This window comes from Mya arenaria, chromosome 8, assembly GCF_026914265.1.
Source record: "Mya arenaria isolate MELC-2E11 chromosome 8, ASM2691426v1".
NCBI classification, from domain to species: Eukaryota; Metazoa; Mollusca; class Bivalvia; order Myida; family Myidae; genus Mya; species Mya arenaria.
In genome coordinates, this window is record NC_069129.1 from 5,284,277 (window position 1) to 5,307,236 (window position 22,960).

General features: G+C 34.1%; 1 protein-coding gene across 2 annotated transcripts in view; it reads left to right on the plus strand.

Moving 5' to 3' along the window:
- Nucleotides 1-19,632, plus strand: part of LOC128243566 (neuroendocrine convertase 2-like) — a 21,352-nt gene extending 1,720 nt beyond the window's left edge. Inside the window, exons 2-13 of one of the 2 annotated variants that reach the window (XM_052961413.1) lie at nucleotides 3,672-3,770; nucleotides 4,584-4,673; nucleotides 7,229-7,369; nucleotides 9,995-10,065; nucleotides 10,250-10,326; nucleotides 10,475-10,659; nucleotides 14,121-14,294; nucleotides 14,501-14,589; nucleotides 16,236-16,342; nucleotides 16,593-16,704; nucleotides 17,127-17,392; nucleotides 18,007-19,632. In XM_052961413.1, coding sequence (XP_052817373.1) covers nucleotides 3,672-3,770; nucleotides 4,584-4,673; nucleotides 7,229-7,369; nucleotides 9,995-10,065; nucleotides 10,250-10,326; nucleotides 10,475-10,659; nucleotides 14,121-14,294; nucleotides 14,501-14,589; nucleotides 16,236-16,342; nucleotides 16,593-16,704; nucleotides 17,127-17,392; nucleotides 18,007-18,239 — 1,644 coding nt within the window. In that variant the 3' untranslated portion in view covers nucleotides 18,240-19,632. Of the gene's footprint in view, nucleotides 1-3,671; nucleotides 3,771-4,583; nucleotides 4,674-7,228; nucleotides 7,370-9,994; nucleotides 10,066-10,249; nucleotides 10,327-10,474; nucleotides 10,660-14,120; nucleotides 14,295-14,500; nucleotides 14,590-16,235; nucleotides 16,343-16,592; nucleotides 16,705-17,126; nucleotides 17,393-18,006 lie in introns of those variants that run through there. The other variant, XR_008262853.1, reaches the window with a different exon arrangement.
- The last annotated feature ends 3,328 nt before the right edge of the window (nucleotides 19,633-22,960 follow it).

Here is a 22,960-nt window from a genome sequence, read left to right on the forward strand (position 1 = left end):
AAACAACAAAATTTAAAGTATACCTATGGTGGCATACTTCTGCAACCAGATAACCATATAACTAACTAGTTGATTAAATAGTTAACTAGTTACGTAACTAGTTAATTATTTCAATAAATAAAAGATCATAACGGGAAATAAATGCATGTTAGTGCCTACAACTGCCATTCTTGTACTATTTTACCAGCTTAATATTAAGTGGTTAACTAGTTACGTAACTAGTTAACCACATAATTAACTAGTTAATTATATGCTTATCTGGTGGCAGAAGTATGATTAACTAGTTACGTAACTAGTTGATCATTTACCAGTTAGCAATATTTTGGATAAGTGGTAAGTGATTAACTAGTTACGTAACTAGTTAACTACATAACTAACTAGTTATTTAAGTGATTAACTAGTTACGTAACTAGTTAACTACATAACTAACTAGTTATATAAGTGATTAACTAGTTACGTAACTAGTTAACTACATAACTAAATAGTTATTTAAGTGATTAACTAGTTACGTAACTAGTTAACTAGTTATCACTTATCTATAAATAGCATTGTTTTGCTCCATTGTATTGATACACAGTTACACTTTAGTCATCGCAGACATAAGACGAAGTCTTTGGGGGAATTAACCACTTTCTTCAGTTGATGGGTGTGATTCCATCTGCAATAGTATTCTAAAATTAATTCACAAAAACAAGAGGGAATTTTAAATCAATAAAGTTTTGTGTTCAAACAAACGACCCGGTCAATAATTGCCTCGACTGATCTATAACTACCGACACACCTGGCTATTCTTTGCACATTATAAGTGAAGATTAATGAGCGGGCCTTTGATGTATGTTATTCTTAACGTCATTCATGGCCATTCACATGATGTGAAAATGTGGGGGTGCGATTTTTGGCAAATATGGGTTCCAAGAGGCGGTTGCCACTTTGTCAGGAGTATTGGGGAGCAAAGCCCCCGTTGGCTTTTTGCGTTGAATTTGATGAGAAAACACACTCATCAGGGGGCGGCTTTCTAAACAATTTCACGATGAAGAGAGAAAATATTTGTTAAATCTTTATAAGCATATCTGTAGGGTCTTTGACTATAATACTAGTAGGTACATAGAAAGTTTTAACATTGTAGGTCCCCTTTGACCTCTCGCTCTCCCGTGCCCATATAAAAAGCCCTTTCGTATGTAAATGGATGAGCGAGCGCAGACAGCAAGAATCTTCGATCTATAGGGATGACGTCACCATTGCGTCATATGTACTTCCGCTGTGTGGAAAATTCTCAATAAAAAAAAAGTTTTTATGACTGATAAACATGTTTTCACATGCTCAATACACTGTAAATCAAAAATATCATTATTCCTGAAACTTTTATACCTTGAATATCTATTATTGCTTGATTTATCATTTAGAACAGAGATTTTAGCATAAACTGCTGCTCTATAGTTGAAAGGTCATTTTCGAAGAACTGTCATGGCGGACTGTGCAATTATTTAGAGTTTGTTTTTCAAGTGGAGAGATTTTTCTTAGGAATAACTTGACCCCCCCCCCCCTTTTTATTGGCTTAAAAGGTTATTTAAAGCTTGTACTTTAAGAATATGTATGTTTATCATAGTCTGCATTCGCTCGAATTCCTTTAAATGTTGTCTTAAAATAATCATTTCACATTGAATTATAGAGGAAATGACAATGGTGGTGTGTAACCTATAGCCTACATGTCATGTATGATATACTTCCCGCGTAGATGCGGAAGGAGGATTATGGTAGAGTACGCGTATTCCAAATATTACGCAATATCTATTTATAGATAAGTGATAACTGGTTAACTAGTTACGTAACTAGTTAACCACATAATTAACTAGTTAAATATGTGGTTAACTAGTTACGTAACTAGTTAAGCACTTAACATTAAGCTGGTAGAATAATACAAGAATGGCAGTTGTAGGCACTAACATGCATTGATTTCCCGTTATGATCTTTTATTTATTGAAAAAAAAATAACTAGTTACGTAACTAGTTAACCACTTAATCAACTAGTTAGTTATATGGTTATCTGGTGGCAGAAATATGCCACCATGTATACCATATCAAGATAATGTACCTTAAACATGAATGAGAAAGAACAAAAAAAAATGATTATTGATTTGGTCTTCCTCATCTGCTTTGTATTTGGAAGGCCCTTAAACACGTTTTATTCAACCGAAAATCATTTCAATCTTATACAAGACAGGTCGCTTTTATTTTTAATAATATTTTCCTTATTTGTTCCAAGTTTTAGTACAATGATGCTTTCCATTATGAAACTCTATGATCACACAGTTTTAAACCTTTTATTTTATAAGGCAGACTGTGTGGGATGTTTATAGTTTCAAACAATGACAGCATCGTATCTTTGAAAAGGTTTTGCATTAGGTGCTCTGAATTGTATCCTTCCGTCTGCAGACAGAGTTAGGATCTCTAATCATAGAAGTACTTGGGGTTTACCTATACGTTTATTATTATTTGTTTTATTGATAAGTTTCCTCAAGTAAATGCATACTTTGATAAGATTTACCTTTTGCATTTTAACTTTATTAAGGATTGTTGGGATAAGAGTGATGTGTGTGCACATAAACTGGTTTAAACCCCCAGAATACTTACATTTTACTGACCGTTCCAAGGCGGGACCTAACAATTCTTGATAAACATACCTTTTTTATATAAAGTATGTATGCATATACTGTTTGTGGAGTTTTATGCTGTTCTTCCATGTTTCTTGTTTGCGATTTTATATTCTATGTCTTTGGCGTTTACCCAGTGCCACTAAACCGGGTCTATGTTTAAACTTTTTGCTACTGAGCTTGTTTAAGTAGCTTTTTGCATAAATATTAAGCTAAGGCACGCTAAAGACAATGTCAACTTTTGAACTCTGGCGTTTTGTTATCATGTAAAAGTTTTTTGTTTGCAGAAAAAGGAAAACAAAATCTTTACCAAAATTTATATATTTAAAAAAATATTTATTTTGCTCTCAACAATTGTAAATTGGTCTATTTACGTCCAATCAGGAAAGCCCGACAATATGCGCTGCTACACTATATGATCATCAATCTGTGAATGTTTGGTAGAAATTGCATGAAAAAGGATTTGCGAAGAAACCAATTTTAAATGTAAAAAAGGGCAATAACTCTTTCAAAAATGGCCGAATCGCGAAAGCCGGACAATATGCACTGCGTCACTAAAGAGTCATCAATCTGTGAAAGTTTGGTAGAAATCGCATGAAAAACGTAAGAGGAGTTGCGAAGAAACCAATTTCAAATGTAAAAATAAACAATGGCTATAACTCTTTCAAAAATGGTTGAAAATGGTTCAACATTGAGGGTAAATGAGCTATCAGAGAGCTAGCTTGTCTGTGTGTTGAATTCCTTTTAAAAGTCTTTATTGCGTACAAAAGTATTGGCATTTTTATACATGCTGTATACTTACGTAATCCTAAGAACAAATTGAGTAAGATAATAAAACTCGGGGAAATTTAAATATCAGCTTCAGGTTATTTCCTATTCATATTGCGTAATAATAAATGGTTGCATACTTCAGACAAACAAATGTACAAAAATCGCACTCATTTGACAAATGGACTATAAGTGGAATACGATTTGATTTTAAATTAGCATGCATAATAATGTGTAATGTATTTTCATCAGATCATTGACGGGCTATACGTTTTTGAAAAATCTGATGGTATTGCCGGGGAACTTCTTGATGAACAGCTACAAAAAATAAAGGACCATTGTGATGGCAAGGTGAGCTAGAATATAGTCTTTATTATGAAACCTAATGAATCTACGTTTTAAGTAAATAGCTGACGTATTCTCATTAGATAGCTGGAGTTCCAGTAAAGTTTGAGTATTCAAAACAGGATTTTAGTTTTGTAGAATGTTCTCCAACATAAAGAACTGCCAATGTAGACTTCAATAATTATAGGAGACAGAATCCAAAATGATTGTCCGTTATCGGCAAAATATTTTAAATAATATACAGGTAGGATCATGTGTTTTTGCCTACCGGACGTGTGATTCCGGTCATGTGACCAGTGCTGGAAAAAAACTTTCTTACACCCCCATATCAGATGTGTCACGCGCAACACTACTCCACTTCTTATTTCTTGTATTGTAACATTGGCAATGGCTCAAACATTAAACCTGTTGAACACATATCGCAATGAAAAATATGCACATATGTATAGAAAGGATTATAACTCTGCCCTAATAAATGTGAATAAAGCTGCTTATTGGACTTATGAAAACAAGACCAGCGTTGGCAATTGTTCGCGGTGCTCTTATTTGACATTGCAATAAGTGAACAGTCATTTTAAAGAAACTTAAATAAATGTGTTTTTATATCTATCAGAAACAAATTTGTCACCCCATGTAAACATCAGGGCGACCACACGACAGGTAATCAAAGCATACAAGTGTCGGGTGAATGATTAGTGTTCAGGTTTCAGAAGCGTTGTGTTTGTTTACAGCAGATATTTCACAGTCTGCAGACAGGAAGATCAGATTTACAATAATGTTATCGATTTTGTTCTACTAAGTTTAAGCGTGGTATTTTAGATCGAAGACATAGAACAAAGTCGATACATGTTTCCTCTGGTACCGATTAAAGCTAATGACGAAGACGATGGTAATGCACATCACAACTATGTAAGTAAACTAAACCTTTTTTAACTGTTCTTCGCATTTAAACATAAGGTAACGATCTTAACCTTAACATTAAGTTCCACGCTTAATCGTTAAGAACCGCAGTTTTAAAAATAAACAGACATGACGTCATACTGAAGATACCCGCCTGCTGAAGCACGTCTGAATCTAAGTTATGAATTGAATACTATGTTAAATCTTCGCTCGTTTGCCTTTCTTAATCATTAAGATTGTACACGCTGTTTTATTACTATTATGTTATAAAATTGTTTACTTCATTTAATATAAGACAATATGTCAATGAGTATACAAATTATAATAGGTAGATTACTATTCAAATAAATAATAGGTTTCAAGACAGGATATATTAAAAGTGTCTCAGTAATGGTTTATAATACTTGTAAACAAACAGAGTTTTTTAAAGTTTTATTTTATTGGTTCAAACACTGAAGTAGCAAAGATTTTATCAGATTTATGCCATACGTGTAATCAATGTATGATTGGAATGGTCATGTGCAGGGGGTGATGTTAACTGATGAGGAATGGGTTGAAATAGTTATTAAATATGAATGAACGAACATCGTTGACATATAACTGTATACATAACAGCATACATGCTTCCACAAGCACATTACCATTTCAAACATTTAGTAAGTATAATTAATATAGTATGTTTACATGTATTTGTATTGTGAAAATACGTCCATGATAGTATAAATGAAATTTATCATTAAATGCACGATTTTGCTATATTAGCTATACTGTCTTGACAAACATATGTGCTGTCCGATCTTGATTGCCACGATTTGACCCACAATTCAAGTATAGTTTCGGAACGTTTCCATGTGTAAAGTAGGCGGGTTTTGAGACGGACTGGGGTTAGCCAGACCATGTCTGATAGTTTTGCTCGAACTATTTATGTTGAAGTAACTGAATGAAACATGGGACTTGGGAACAGTGTCGTTGTGTTCTAGTTGAGTTGAGTTAAATTGAGTTTGGTGTATGTGGCTATTACTTGACAACATCGAAAAGAGGATATGTTTGATAATCATTCTACATATGAAATGTTATTTGTAATTCAAACGCCTTATACACATACATTGCCAATTTTCTATTAACAACAGTTGAGTCATCAACTCAATAAACACGAATTAAAGTTTTTACTTTTGCATGAATAAATTTATTATAGTTTTGTTTTTCAAAAACGTCATTGGACATTTAATAAACAGCATTTGACCGCTTTTGTCAGTTTTCCGCCGTCCTAGTTGATAACAGCCTGTTCTCCGTCTTGACTGGCTGTCCTTCCATGCTGGTCTTGTTATGCCCTCCCTGACTTCTTGTCGCTGTTGAAATCATCATTTTTATCCAGTACAGATCTCTGGGATCCCACACTCTTTTATTCCCGTTCTTCTTTTAGATCTCGCAAGGGCCTGTTTACGCCGACCACTCGCTATTCCCGTCGATTTCGGTGCAACCACATGGCTCGGGTTTTGGTGTTGTTGTTTTTTCTGTTCCCAACGATTGCATACGTGGTTTTGTGATAATATTTATGTTAACAAATGCTCCATTTGGTAATTGTTTATCATCTGATGAAGTGTTATGACATTCAATAGTGGCCTATAGGTGGCATTCACTGTTTATTTCCCGTTGCTCGTCATGTACATTGGCATAAAGAGTATGTTTACGTGGGTTTGTTGTGTTTACAAATAAGTGGGCCTACCGATATTGTCTTGACAGCTGGATTTGATCATTTCCCTGGCAATAAACACATCATTCTCGCTGCTGTCATTATCCTCAGAATGATCATTCACAGTTTCACGCGAATATATCCTTGCACGTTGTCCACTTGATCTCGTAATGTTCTGCGTTTGCATGCCTTGACCTAATTCTTACCTCTCGGAGTTAAGCACTTTATGCCAGTCAGGAAACATGTCCTTGATTAATTTGACGAGGAGCTTGGCTGGGTACTTAATTTGTACTTTACCTTTTTGTGCTGTACTTTTTTGCCTCAATGCCCCCTTCGCTTCCTGTGATTTATATAAACCTGATCTTGCTTGTGATGTTACCTTTGGAAATTGTCTATCTACACCAAATTGAGTCCCCCTAGAAGTTTGAATGCATTTCTCATTTAAATTTTCTCTCTCAGAATCTACGTAATCTCGGAATTCTTATAAATTGTTTTATCTTAATCTCTTTTCTCATAAAACGTGCTGATTCGATGTGCTCTCTTTAATTACACATGTTTAAATGTATTTGTAAAATAAAAACAAATAAATCATTGTCAAAACAATAATGTGTATATTAGTTTGGTTGGCATTAGTATTTGTTACAAAATGAGATGGCGAACATAACAGACACATTGCAAATCTTTTTTAAGGTCAATACAATACCCTTTGCTCGAGTGATCTTTCCTTCTGCACCATACAAGCCATACTAACAGTTATAGTGTTGTCTACCTTGCGACTTAGATCAAATAACGCATTCATCTTTATCGTCAGTTAAGGACAACTTAGATTGTGAAGATAAATTAACTTAAATATATTTATGATATTCATCAGTTGATTGAGGACTGCCATTTCTTGTACCACGAAACACACGGTATTTCACAAGCTTGGTCCTCCGGCTACAGCGGCAAAGGTGTTGTCATTGGGATGATCAATGTTGGGTTCCCAGTATTACTTCCGGACTCACTCCCCATCGTAAGTCTATTTTTTCCGTCAGAAATGAGAAAGAGATTACACAAATTCATTTCTTATATTTACACCAATAGTTCATTATTTATTTCGAAAATAATTCATTTAATTTAACAAAAACGTTATATGAATTCCTCCTACCTACGCTGTAAATAGAACGTCCCGACCGGTTTGCACATTGTATTGCTACGGACAAAAGTGTAAAAAATCGCCTTCTAACAAAAATTGAAACGTTAATGACAACAATACATTGTACAAATCATAAATCAGCACTTATCAACATGTAGATTATTTTTTGTGGACTGCTGACACAAAACAAACAAAAGTATGCTATTAATATATGTATGTGATCCGAACATATCATACAATGTTGCGTTCATCGGAAAATATTCCCAATTGCCAAAAAGGCCGTTTAGTTTATGAAAGTTAAGGTGTAAAAATTATAAAACTGTCGCCAGAATTGAATATTGTAAATTTCTGCAAGTATAATTTTCATTATAATTTTTTATGCAACTTTTGTCTTAAAGATGCACTCTTACTCCCTGTTAAGATTTACCACAAATAATTAATAGTGTTTTAATATTCCTTAAATGATGAATAAATGTCGAAAACAATAGTTCTTATGAAGGATACTGAGTTTAATTTGAAAGAATTGAGCATAAAACACAGTATTTCTACCTTATGAAACTATAGTAGACTACAGTAAATCTTTTAGCATTCACCAATCATTTAATATTTTTGCGCTTTCTGCTTTTAGATTCACGGTTACAATGTTGTTATCAGTACATGATATTTTTCATAAATGCATTATTAAGTAAGTAGTTTAAGGTTTATCAGTCAAATTTTATGTTTGTTATACATGTGTATAACATCTATTGATTTTGAATAAGAGTGTCACTTTAGTTTCTTGAAATGAGTCAAGAACATTTTGATGTACACTGAAATATCATTCACTCTGTTTTCACTTGAATAGTAATACTATTGTTTTGTGTTTATACATAACTTGACTTATTGCTGTTTTTCTTTTTTAGAAACTAGGGAAAAGCCTAGCAATCTTAAACTGAATGTTAACTGGGACAACGTTAAAAGCCTTACAGGCACAGGAAAGAAACAAGACGATTGGCACTCAGTGACAGGCACACAACGACAAGCACAAAGCGAAAGGCTCTTAACGACAAAATCCCTACGAATGACACTCAGTGACAGGCACTCAACGACAAGCTCAAAGCGAAAGGCTCTTAATGACAAAATCCCTACGACTGGCACTCAGTGACAGGCACACAACGACAGGCACTCAGGAATAGGCATCAAAGACAGACATCAAAGACAGGCACTTAAGAACAGGCACTCAACGACCGGTTCTCAAAGACCGGCACTCAATGACAGGCACTTAATAACAGGCACTCGCACTCAAAGACAGGCACTAAACGACAGGCACTCAACACCTTGCACTTAACAACAGACACTCAACGTCAGGCACTCAACGACTTGCACTTAACAACAGACACTCAACGACAGGCACTCAACGACCGTCACTCAACAACAGACACTCAACGACATGCACTGAACAGCTGGCACTCAACGACAGGCACTCAACGACCGGCACGCAATGCCATGTACTGAAAAGCTAGCACTTAACTACAGGCCTTTTACGACAGGCACACAATTAAAGGCACTTTACGACAGACACTCAACGACAGGCATTCAACGAAAGGCATCCTACAGCCGGTACTCATCGAGAGGCATTCATCGACAGGCAATCAAAGACAGGCATTCAACGACAGGCATTCAACGACATGCAATCAACGACAGGCATTCAACGACAGGCAAGCATCGACAGGCAATAAACGACAGGCAATCAACGACAGGCAATCAAAGACAGGCATTCAACGACAAGCAAACAACAACAAGCGATCAACGACAGGCATGGCACAAAAGGACAGGGACTCTAAGATATGCACAAACCGACAGGTACTGAGCGACAGGCAGTAGCAACACGCACACAGCGACAGACACTTAACGACATGAACTCAACGACAGGCACACAACGACAGGTTCACATAAAAAACAGCCACAAAGCGAAAGGCACGGTAAATTTACTCAACGACGGGTACTCAACAACACGCACAAAGCAACAGGCATTTTAAGAAAGTAACAACAAAAACTTTACGACAGGAACCAGTCGACAGGTATTTAGCGACAGGAACTTTACAATAGGCACGATAGCAACACAACATGTTTTCATCAAAAGGCACACATAGACAGGCACTCGACGACAGGAGCTCAACGGCAGTAAGTCGACTACAGAAACTTACCGATAGGCACACACTCAACGATAGACACTCAACGACAGACACTCAACGACAGACACTCAATGATAGACACTCAACGAAAGACGCTCAACGATAGACACTCAGGTTCTCAACGACAGACACTCAACGATAGACACTTAACGATAGATACGCAACGATTAACACTCAATGATAAACTCACAGTCTCTCAACGATAGACACCCAATGACAGACGCACAACGATAGACACTCAACGTTAGACACTCAACAATAGATGACAACATACAATACACTTTCATAAAACTTGTCTTACGATATGAACATCTTGTTTCTCTATCAGAATATTTCGTTGTCACACGATTTCGGAGGGTATGCTGGCGGGAGTCATATAGCGAAAATGTTGTCCAACGAGTAAGCACAAATGAAATTGAACAAATATTGATTTTAAACGATGTACATTTTTACATTTACGTACACACTACAATTAGAATGTTGTTATAACTAGGTGTTCTTCCTTTTCTGATGCGACATGCATTAATATTAAACTATAAGCAATTGTATATAGCCAACTTGGTCCATTTTTACTATGTTGTAGAACAAGCATTGCCAAGATTCCAATAGAAACCTGTAATTTTTGTGATGTTGGCGTAGCTTATAATGCAGAATTCGTTGGTAAGCACTTGTGTTTTTTTTGTATTTCCAAACAATTGTGCAATTAATAATCAATGGCTTGTGAATTAGGGAAAAATATGATCCGTTAACATTTGCTAAGAGGGATTTTAAAAAAGTAAGCATTCTATCGTATGTTTTACTTTTTCAGATCTTGAGATTGGAGCAATGTTTAACAAAACGCATTCTAGCGTTTCTGATGATGACATGTTTGCAAGAGCATTAGTTTACAAACAGTTACAGATTGATATATATGCTTGCGAATGGAAATTCAGTTTTCACCTTAATCCAATCGACATTGCTATTCAGTCGTCCATTCTAAGTGGAGTTAAAAAGGTAAAGTTATTCAGGTCCTCTTTTTGCGTGGCGTTTCTCTGTACATATACAGGGTGGCGCGGGCACTGTAAATGTTGACTTTATTACCTCACTGGTCAAACCAAGACTTAAAATTTGACTTATCTCAATTTACAAGTTTTTATTACATGGATGCATATCTTAAAAAAATGGTAGTAGTGTGGTCGATTATGTGTTATGTAAACCGACATTAATACCACACATATCGCCTTTTATTATACACGATCCAAACATTATGAGTGACCATTGTGCAATATCATTTTCATTACTAAAAGGGCTAAATACCAACCATCGTGACACTGTTTATGAAAGAGAGGTAAAAAGTGCAAACAGAAATATAGATTATTTATATAGATGGGACAATGACAAAATTGAAAATTTTCAATCTGCTCTGGGAAATGATGCGTTCACATTAAAACTTGATACATTGACAAATAATTTGTTAAGAGTAACTAATACTGAAAGCCTAGAAGAAAACTTAAATACGTTTTACGCAGAGTTTGGTAACATATGCGGCCCTCTTTTTAAGAAAAAGACAGGTCATCGCAACATGTTGTCTAGTAATGAAACTAATAAATGGTTTGATAATGAATGCGAGGATAAACACAAATATTTTCAAAAAACTTAATAAATACAGAAACGACGATTCGACAAACAAGGTCAACTATGACTAAAACAAGAACCGAATATAAAACACTTCTGCGGTCTAAACGCTATCAATACGACAAAAGCGTCACCGAGAAGCTAGTGCATGCCAGATATAAAAATGCATTCGAACATGTTAAATGATTGTCAAAATCACAAACAGAATTCTTTAAACGTAGCTCAAAATACGTAACTCTATCTCAATTTGAGCAATATTTCAAATCTATCAACGACTTAAACTCTGTCTACTATCTAGAGGATGAATTTAGATAATAATAATAACAATAACATATTTTTAAATGGGGAATTGCAAATAGTGTTCTCAGAATTTGATATTGAAATCTCAAATGATGAAATCAAACAATATACCGTTATTTAAGAAAGTGGACCAAAACCTTCCAGAAAACTACAGGGGAATTACCTTACCAAGCACTTTAGGGAAACTTTTTACAAGAACAATAAGTAATCGATTAAAAAAATGGGCCGAAAATTATTCCATTTATGCTGAAGCGCAAGCAGGATTTGGGAAAAATATGGGAACAGTTGACAATATCTATGTCCTTAATGGTGTTATTGAACACATTATTAACCAAAATAAGAAACTGTAAGTCTGCTACGCAGATTTTAGAAAGGCATTTGACTTTTTGGTGAGAGGTAACATCTTCTACAAACTTATTACATACGGAATACTCACTTTAAAGTAATGTTAAATCCAGCATAAAGTTAAAAAATGAAGTAAGGGAGTCATTTGTCTCCTCACTTGGTACAAGACAAGTAGACCGTTTATCCCCTTTTATATTTTTCATGTACATTAATGATTAAGAGGAAGAATCTATACTCAAAGCTTTTCAGGGGATTTATTTAAACACATTAAAACTCTTGTTACTGCTTAACGCAGACGAAATAGTGGTATTTGTAAATTCAGAATAACGAAAAAAAATAAAACTAAGGTCATGGAATTCCGAAAAGGCGGAAGATTACGAAATAAAATAAAATCCTTTTACGGAGATTTTAAAATTGAGATTGTTAACAAATTCACATATTTAGGAGTTTTTAAATTAAAGAAATATTGATCTAAATTGACTAACATCAAATTAAGCAACATCGTTTCATTGTTCGACAAAGTTTTATTGCCTATACTCAACTATGGGTCAGAAGTATGGGGACTCCTAAGAGCAGACTAACTAGAAAAAATACATATTCATTTCTTTTACTTGGTGTAAAAATTATAAACACAAAACAACTTTATTTATGGAGACTTGGGAAGAACACCTCTCTATGTTTATTGAATGACGTCTTACATCAGATACTGGTTAAGATTGACAAAGTCGAATGATAGAAGATACATAAAACTTTTATACAATTCATTGATATCAGATATACAAGACAATATTGGGCATATAAAGTCAAACTTATGCTAGATTCAATAGGGTTTAACGACGTTAGGCTAAATCAAGGTGTTGGAAACATTAAATACTTTTAATATATCTTCAAACAAAGAGCGAGAGATATATGTATGCAAAAATGGAATGAAGAGTTGAGAGACTCTTCAACAGCTTCCTCTCTTGTATTATTATCAAACTTCAAATTCCAGTTATACCTAGATAATATACAGAACAAACATCACAGGAACGCTCTATCAAGGCTTATGTAATCTTCCCATATACTCGAAATAGAAATGGGACGATGGCATAAACCACATAACACCAAGAAATGAAAGAAAATGCCAACTTTGCAACACTCTGGAGGACGAATTTCATTTTCTCTTAGAATGTCTATTATATCATGAATTACGGAAATCATACATACATCGACATTTTTGGCGTTGCCCAAATATTATGAAATTCACTGAACTTCTTTCAACGAATAACAATTCAAAAGTAAATACTATACGCAAATTATCGTGCTTTATATTTAAAGGGGCTGTACTCCGTATGATAAAATAACGAAAAAAAGAGAAAATTATCGAAAACTGACATAATCTTGGCACCACATAGTTTACAATTTATTTAAGTTTAGCATTGATTTCGTATTTTTCCTTTAAAAAAGATTAATGGGTATGTCTACCAGGTAGAACTCATTCCTTTTGCGTGATTGGCAAGTCGGTGTTATCACGTGAAATTACCGAGGTAGGTGTATAGGTTAAATATGTCACCCTATTAGAGTAAGCCGTAGTGGCTCAGTGGATACAACGCTGGACTGCGATTTCGGCGACATGGGTTCGAACCCGGTCTCCAACACGTTTTTTGTTTACATTTTTGTACTTTTTTACAATTATGATATCAAAGCGTAACACATTCTATTAGATAATTGTCCTGAGATTCGTTACAGAAAAAATACTTTTTTGGTGCCAATCTGGTGTACATTCCCTTTGAAGGTCTTAAAATAGGACAAAATACATACTATAACAAACACTTTTCTCAAAATGTAACATGTAAAGATATATATATATATTATTATATGGATATCTTAAATTCCGCGAATAAGGCAATGCTTTTATTTATCATTATTCAACCGAATTCACATTTTCACTTGTAATTTTATTGTTGAAAATAATATATTCCGTTGAAAATTGTATTGGATTGCATCTTCTCACATTCAATTGTTAATCGTTTTGAAAATATCATTTTTTCTGATATAGAAATTGAAGAAAAATGTATAAGATAAGCATTATCATTTTGCATACCGGAAATGTTTTATTCTCTATATTATTGTTTGAAATATGTATTACTCATGGGCTGTAAGCTTATAGTGAATAAACTATCTATCTATCTATATATTATTAATTTTGACAACAGGGTCGAGGAGGGCTTGGATCGATATACGTTCTACCTTCCGGTCATGCGGGAGATGGGTTTTTTAATGACACGTTTGTTATCTCGGTTGGATCTGTAGTTTCTAACCAAACACACCATAGCGATCTAATCATCAATTCGGCCACATTAGTTTCTGCAATTATCACGGACGGCTATGTAAGCAAAAGTTACAAGTTACAGGATATAGACTGCATGCAATTATTTAGACTTGTGAATTTTCAACTTTCTATCATTTCATAATGCAGAAAAAGAGAGAAAATCCTTATTTTATTCATCTTGAAGAGAAATCTAGTCACATAGAATAATAAGCACATACATATGAGGCCAATATGGTGTTCTTTTACGAAACTAATCTTATTCAGAAAGCCAGAAAGGGAAGCAGTTTATGTTTTGGACCCAACATGGCGACTGGAATGATTGCAGGGATGATCGCATTAATCATACAGGCAAAGTGAGTCTGTTTTCATATTCAAGTAATTAGTACCAGTTTGATACATATGGTAATCAGGACGTATGAGTGAAAACAATCAACACCCATGATCTTGTTACTGTAAGAACTCTTTGTCGATGTCCCTTCTGTTTTATCACAAACAGAAGTCGGCGAAGAATAGACAGGTATATACAATATTATTATTATTTATATTATTATTATTTATTACATCTTTATCTTAAAAAGGCGGTTACGCATTATGACATCATTATATAACCATAAAAACATCATATTGACGATGTGGCTTTCTTTTAACAGAAACATATCAGTAATTATTAAGAAGAGGGCACAATATTATTACATTTATGCTATTGTTTTATTACATAACGATTAATTTCATTTCATTTTATTCAGTCACCGACAAACACCAAATCAGACGCCAAATCAGTTAAAAGCATCTCTGTCATATACCAAGGGGATATACTATTTCGCGTTTCATATACAAAATTGGCACAGTTGATTTTGCAGTGCAAGTTAACCATTTAAGTTCTCGAAATAATCCATGAAATTGCAATAGCTTGGGTTGTAACATACTTATTTTGGCAATGGTTATCTTAACCCCAATTTTGACTCAAATATTAGCTCGTTAACCTACATCCGGAATATGGCGAGCTAAAACTAGTCGTAAGTTGCCATGAACGATCTGCTAAAAGTATTAAGTAGAATGGTACTTCTTTTTAATCTCAGGAGTTTTTTTCTATCTCCGAAACAACATGGTATGCATTTAACAAGTTAACATTTACATTTTTGACATGTGGGGCTGGTTGCCCCAAAACTCTGATAATCTTAAATTCCTTTTAAACACATGTTACATTTGAACGCTAAGTAACTCTTGGGTTGCTCAAAAGTCACATATTTTACCTGCTTGATGTAATGGTGAAACCCAAACCGGCAGGCTTAAAAATGAAAACATTGTATTCTTTGAGAATCAGCTTTTCTTTAAGAAAACACAAACACACAAAAAGACGATACATTTCACATTTATTGCAATTGTAAACGCTACTTACGTTTACTGGTTCTGCTTAGTATTCGATATAAATGATTAGAAACACATTGGGATTTCACAAATTCACTCTAAATGTTAATACGTAATAAACGGACAGTTAAGCATTCAATGCTGCCGTAAGTAAACGGCAGCGATAACCTGCTTTGTGCAACTCGTATTTAACTGAGCCTTAGGTACGTTCCGTTGGTGGTAATGGTATGTGGCGCTATAGTTAACTGGTGATTAAAGCAGCCGGTTGCAGGACTTAATGCCTTACCGTTACTCCCGATTGTAAATCTTCATACATGCAATGTTAGCATGGATATTTCAACAAACGAACGATTTAGTAACTTGTGACGCCATATCTTCTACTGAAAATAATTAACAAGTATAACAATAATTGATGAATTACGCGAATGACAACACATCTATAAATATATTGTGTAATTCGTGTTTATGCTGCTAGAGTTTTTAGTCAAGCAATAGTAACAATAGTCGATGGAGCATGCGCTTTCTACGTTTCCGTCTTAAGATAAACAATGAACGCAAAATTTAAACGTTGTAACCTACCACATGTAGTAGTAGTTCCTGTTGTATACTTATTTACTGAATCTTATTTTAGTCACATCTTGAGCATTCGCGATATCAAGCAAATCCTTATCCAATCTTCGACACATCTAGGACTTGATTTCTCAAACGAATTCAGACCAAACGGGGCTGGAAATTACTGTATGTGGCTTTATATGCATTTACTGCTAAACTATTAACATAGTTCGATATACTTTTTCAATGGTTTTATTTCTGGTTATAACGTATGTAAGGACCAAAATTATGTCATATGTCTGATGTTACCATTTAATTGAAATGAGCAAGAACTGTTCATTTTAATACATCATGGTTAAATATTTGTTGATTAAACTGCCACATTTAACTGCTACAGGTGTTTATGTAAATACTGCCTATTGTTATTTTATAACAGTTCATCCATCATTGGGATTCGGATATCCAAATGCATCACAGATGATTGAATTTGCAAAATCGTGGAAACGACTCCCAATGCAGTACAATTACAGGTACAAGATGGACAACAAGTGAGTAGGTTTAAATTATAAAACAAAGATTTAGCGATAAAATAAAATAAAAAAAATTCTTCCTTTAAATCTAATGTTTACCAACACATACCCATTCAATTCACATTCACTTACAAAATGCTACAATAGCAAATGCAATTTAACATATCCTGGCGGATTCAGCATGGAATCTTCTTATTAGAAGGTGTGTATGCATATGACATGTTTGTGGAAATAAATCAGGTTTTCTGGTTCATGTTCTGTGCGTTATTGGTATAGATGATTATAAGTTTGACCTAGTTCTTTGATATTAAGGTTCGTTCAAATGAAATTGAAATAAATTGCATATATTTATGATTTTTTGCTTCATTTAGTTTCTTCGTTTTAAACGAGTTAATTATATTTAAATATATACGTGTTACAGAATAATGTACGTTTTTCAGACATGAAGCCTCCTTTCATTCGTTTATGGTTAGTGGCAAGAAGTATGTACACAAAATTGAAGAAGTTGTGGTTCAAATAAAAAGAATAACTTTTTGGAAGCGATTCACTCTTTTTCTAATCTCTCCAAATGGAACGCTTTCCTTTCTTTATGAGTCACCAATTATTCCAACAGACCATTGGTCAAGAACACCTGTGAGTCGATGGTTTATGTCTACACACTTTTGGGGAGAAAATAGTCATGGCATTTGGAAATTGCATTGTTTAGGTAAGCTGTGAATAATAAAGAAAAAGTATAATGTAAAGAAGTTGATAAAAATCCATATTTTGAGTTTACTCGTTTTACAAAAAAAACTTTGTTCAAGTCCTACAAATCATCACAACCTGCTAAAAAAGGCCCTACCTATTTAGTAAACATCTCGGCATTCCATCTTCTGTTGGTAGGATAAAGTCTGTTATTAACACTAACGGGTTCCAAGTCCATGCCCAATTTCGGATACGATGTGTATGTACAGTTATTAGCGATTTATATCGAGGACTGTACAGGCGAAATCAGGTAGTCCGAAACATACTTAATGATATAATTATAACACGTAACATTCTAATATAAAGCGTGCTCATTTTAGCTTTTCAAAGGCTGAGGTATTGCAATAATCTTGGTGTTGTCGAACACGAAGCCGCCGTCCAAGCCCTTAGCCCTGAATTCAACTTAAAATCCGTTTAGTATTCAAATGACAGTTTGTATGTTGCCAAATGCAATATGGAATTGTACCACACGGCTCATCACTTTAATTAATTGACGTCGGATGATCCTGAAATGGCGTTGTTATTGGCTTTGCGACGCTTTGGTGTATCATCTTATCTATTTTCCATTTATTTCAGGTTGTAGTTTTATGTCTGCCGTGCTCGTCATTCAAGGACTAGAACAAAGTGACAAAGACATATCATCGCGTGAAACAAGCTCCCCAAAAAACGATTCGATTTCTTTTGTCGTTATACTGATACCGTCAGTTATAATATATATATCAATTATTATTGTTTTATTAATTTGTTTTAGAATAAGGCAAAGCAAATACTCATTTCTAAGCGTACGACCACGAAGCAGCTTAACATAAAATATTGAACTCCATGCCACTGTTTTATTGTATCGAACATGGTGTTGAACTCGCATAAAAAAGTTAAAAATTTACACCTTTTCTCGCCCATCTTGCGCCGCCATTTTGGCAGTTTTTAAAAAGATAATTATCGTAAAATATATCAATAGATTAAATAAAACTGTGGCAAAAAAAACGGAACACAAAATGGCTACGTTTTAAAATAAATCCCAGCATATTTCTCATATAAGGCGAGTTTCGGCAAATTCTATATTTGCCGAGTTGTGTGGCCAATCAAAAAGGCAGAAACTCATTGGGAGTTTGGTCGATATTGACTGAGTTTTGGCACATATTGTCGTCAATTGTCTAATATTTTTACCACAATTGGCTTTCGTATCGCGTCAAATACGTAAATGTTGATTAATGAAAGATGCTATCCTCCCAAATCGAGTGTGTCCTATTATTTCCGATATTTACCATTAACATTTTGATTTAGAAATTTATTTTTAATATTTTTGAAATACTTTGCTTTTTTGTTATGTTTTTATTTGTTTTAATATTTTTTCTATAATATGCCATGTTTTATTGAGACCATACTAATTATTTTCTGATGCATGTCATATTGTGAAGAAATTGTTAACATGTAAACGACAACAAACAATTGTGTAAGTCTGTCTGTCTGTCTGTCTGAATTTAAAAACACCTAGCCATGTTGAAGGCCTTTTGAACAAAGATTTTAGACCATTAATAAAATAAATTTGGGATATAAGTTTTTGATACCTTAAAGGACCTGTTATTCTTATAGTTTTAAGACAACAACGAAACGGACTTCATTATTTTCTGAAATATACTATACACATTTTGAATTTTGTCAAATCTCATTTAATATTTAAGGCAACTTTATTATATTGATGATATGCATGTTCAAGTATGTGTAAAATATAATTATGGCTAGTTGAACTGATTTATTTTGAGTTTAATGAGCCTTTGTCATCATCAAGCCACTGTGACCATACATACAACAAACAACTTTTAATGTTGATATTTAAATATGCACTCTTACTCCCGAAAACGATTTTTCACAATTTATTAATTGTTTTATGATATTAAGACGGATAAAAATATAGCAAATAATGGTTTTTATGAAGAATACAGAGTTTAATTTGAAAGAAAAAAGCAGAAAACACAGTATTTATACCTGATGAGATGAAAATAGATCACAGTAAATATTTAAGTAATCACCACTCATTTGAAAAAAATGCGTTTTCAGCTATTAAATACATCGTTACAATGTTATCAGAAATCAATATTTTCATTTTTTTTAGTAAATAGTGAATGGTTTATCACTCTAAAATTATGTATGTCATACATATGTATGTATTAAATTTGAATAAAAAAATACATTGAAATCGAACGATTCTTGTCTAGTATTTAAACACATTTTGGAAGAATTAATATAGTCGACAATGCTGAATTTTTAAAACGGAATATGCTGGTCCTAGACGGTATTAAGGATGACATATTTTAATATTTTGTATAATCTTTTTCATAATAGTCCCTAATATCGCTATTTAAACAATGTTCTCTAACATTTCTATGAAATTTGTTGCTTTTCACACAAAAAAAATATGTCACGAGTATTCAAATTAATAAAATAAATACAATAATAGAAGCACGGTTCCAGACCCTAAACAGAGGATTCAATATAGATTTAACGAAATATTTCGACGAACACCTGTCGTTAGTATTCGTAGATTAAATTAACATTTGGCAAATACTTGTTATTGGCTTTGCGGCGTTTGTTTGCTTAAATTCCGATTCAAATGATAATCTTTCCTGTGTTTCACAAGCAGTGGTTTCTTTATTAAAATCACCAATAGTACCAATAGTAAGCACAATTCGACGGGGTATGTTTCCCACAACCCTCTGGTGCTCGCACATATTTGTGAAAAAGAGAATGAACATATGTTTTTTTCGGGCGAAAACTATGTAACAAGGCTGCATATAAGAAAATAATAGTCGTAATCAACATGGTATTGATTCTCAACAAAATATTTTGTAAAGCATGAAACATTCTTTATCGCTCACAACTATTACTTGATCTAAATAAAACAGTGGTTAAAGAGAGATCAGACAAACACAATTTCAGAACCAGTTCTGTTTAAACTGGTCTCCATCTTTCACGACCACGTACCCCATTGAATTGTTTCTTTTGATTATCCACCAGTCTCACACAGCATACATGTGCGCATTTTAGTTCACGATTTGTAAGAATCCCCAAGTCCGCGTCATTATCATAAATCACGGCAAATGTTCCATCTTTTGGAAATACACACAACCGTACATTTTTAAATATAACGTTAGTTAAAATGTTTTCTTGATGAACATTCGAGTTGTCCGTTATGAATTACGGTTCAAAAGCGCGGTACATGTATGTCTACCTGTAATGGTTTCCGTGTGGGCATCTTGAGAAACACATGACCGGAATAAATAATTCAAGGTAAAGGTTCGCAGAGAGAGATCTGACCACATTGGCGCAATATAGCGCGAGCTTTAATATACAGTTGGATTTTGTACCTCCATTTATAGCCCATGACGATTATCGGTGAGTCAAATACTGTGGCACAATATTGTACATGATGGCCTCGAATCGAGTGAAAGTTAATTATTCATAACCGACTGGGCCGAGTACAGTTCACATCCTATTGGCCATATTGTCCTTGATTGTCAACTTTCCATTGTAACCGGTATTGCTTATTTATAGTTCGTAGCCACTGTAATGGTTTAGTCATTGCAATAGCCAAGAGCTTTCAAAACAGCTAGATCACATTTCGAAAAAAATGTTATTTCTGACTCACAGCAACATACATCAAAATTCCGGACAGCTTGACCACAGTTGATTTGCTGATCCACAGCAAGAGCAATCGTGTTCAGTCATTTTTATCACATTTCAAAACAACTGTTGTTTCTGATACGCAGTAAAAGTCATCGATAGCCGGAACAGCTATATCTCATTTCTTAAAAATTGTTATTTGTGATACACAACAATAGCCACATATAGTTTAGACAGCTGGATTAGATGTCTAAGCAACTGTTATTTCTAATCCACAACAATAGCCATAGATAACCGTGACAGCTAGATTACAATTTTAATTCTGACACGCAGTAACATGAGTCGGGATTCCGGACAACTGGATCACATTTTAAAACCACAGTTCATCCTGATCCACAGCAATAGCAAAAGATAGCCGTGACAGCTGGATAACATTTCTAAGCAAAGAGTATTTCTGATCCAAAGCAAAAGCTATAATAATCGGGCTTGCTGGATATAATTTCTAAGCAACTGTTATTTCTCATCCACAGCGAAAGCTTTATTTAGCGGGTACAGATGGATTACATTTCCAAACAGTTTTTATTTCTGATCCACAGCGAAATCTATAGATAGTCGGGACAGCTGGATTACATTTCTAAGCAAATTATAACCTTATCCACAAGCAATAGCCATATATAGCCGGCACAGCTGGATTATATTTGTAAACAACTGTTATTTCTGATTTATAGGAATAGCCATAGATACCTGGGACAGCTGGATAACATTTCTAAGCAACCGTTATTTCTGACCCACAGCAAAAGCCATAGATAGCCAGGACAGGTTGTTTTCATTTATGAGTAACCATCATTTCTGAACCACAGCAATATGAACTTAGTTCAAAGAAAGTTTGATCACATTTCAAAACAACTGTTATTTTCTATTTACAGCAATAGCCATCGAATGCCCGGGTATCAGGATCACTTTCATAAACACTGCTATCTGTTTAGCGTCGACAAGCATAATTGGTTCCATGCTTCGGTAACATTCGGAGAATAAAGTTGTCCCAAAGAAATGCAATACGTATTCGCGTTTTGTTATTATCCGATATATCTTTTTCATTTATTTTGAAATACTCTTCACGCATAATAACTTTGAAAACGTTACAATGAACCACAAGAGATGTGTAACACAATCAAAACCCGTATATATTGTTGCGATGCCAAATGTTCAATACAAAAATAATATAACGTTCTATATCAATCACACACGTTCCCGATGGATTGGACCGTTTGTCAAAATAGGAAATATCCGCTTGTACCATATGTTTCCAAACCGCAACAAAGTGTTTCACTTAAAGTATAATAACTTACAGGTTACCTAAGTATATTAAAATCATGCAAGGATAAAGAAGCACTAATCCGCGGCGGAAAACACTTTTTTGAAACAGTCTATAGTGCATTTTCCGTAACGACAGTTAGTACAATACTTTCAAAGTTAAAAACTTTGATTCGATCGTTATTTCAGTACACAACGTTGACATGCAATGCAACACATACTATCAACTGTTTCTATAGTGACGCTGTGTCTCCAGCTAGCGTTGGGTCTCAAGGAATCCGACTAACAAATAACTGTGTTCTCTGATAGTTACATTAAGCTTATCTGAAATATGTCGCCAGGTGGTGCCATATTTTTTGGTATCATTTAAAAGGGATTTGGTTGTAGGTTACAAATATGTAAAATAAAATAACTAAAACTACATTTAAGTATGTTATTACAGTTTTTACATTTTGGCCTTTATTTTAATTGGAATATGACGTACAATGAAAGGCAATGAATTTTGCAATAATCGTTGCTCAAAAACATTTGTTGTATTGTTTTAGGTAATACCATGTTTGCATTTCCTTTTTCTTCACACATAGCCCTTTCAAAT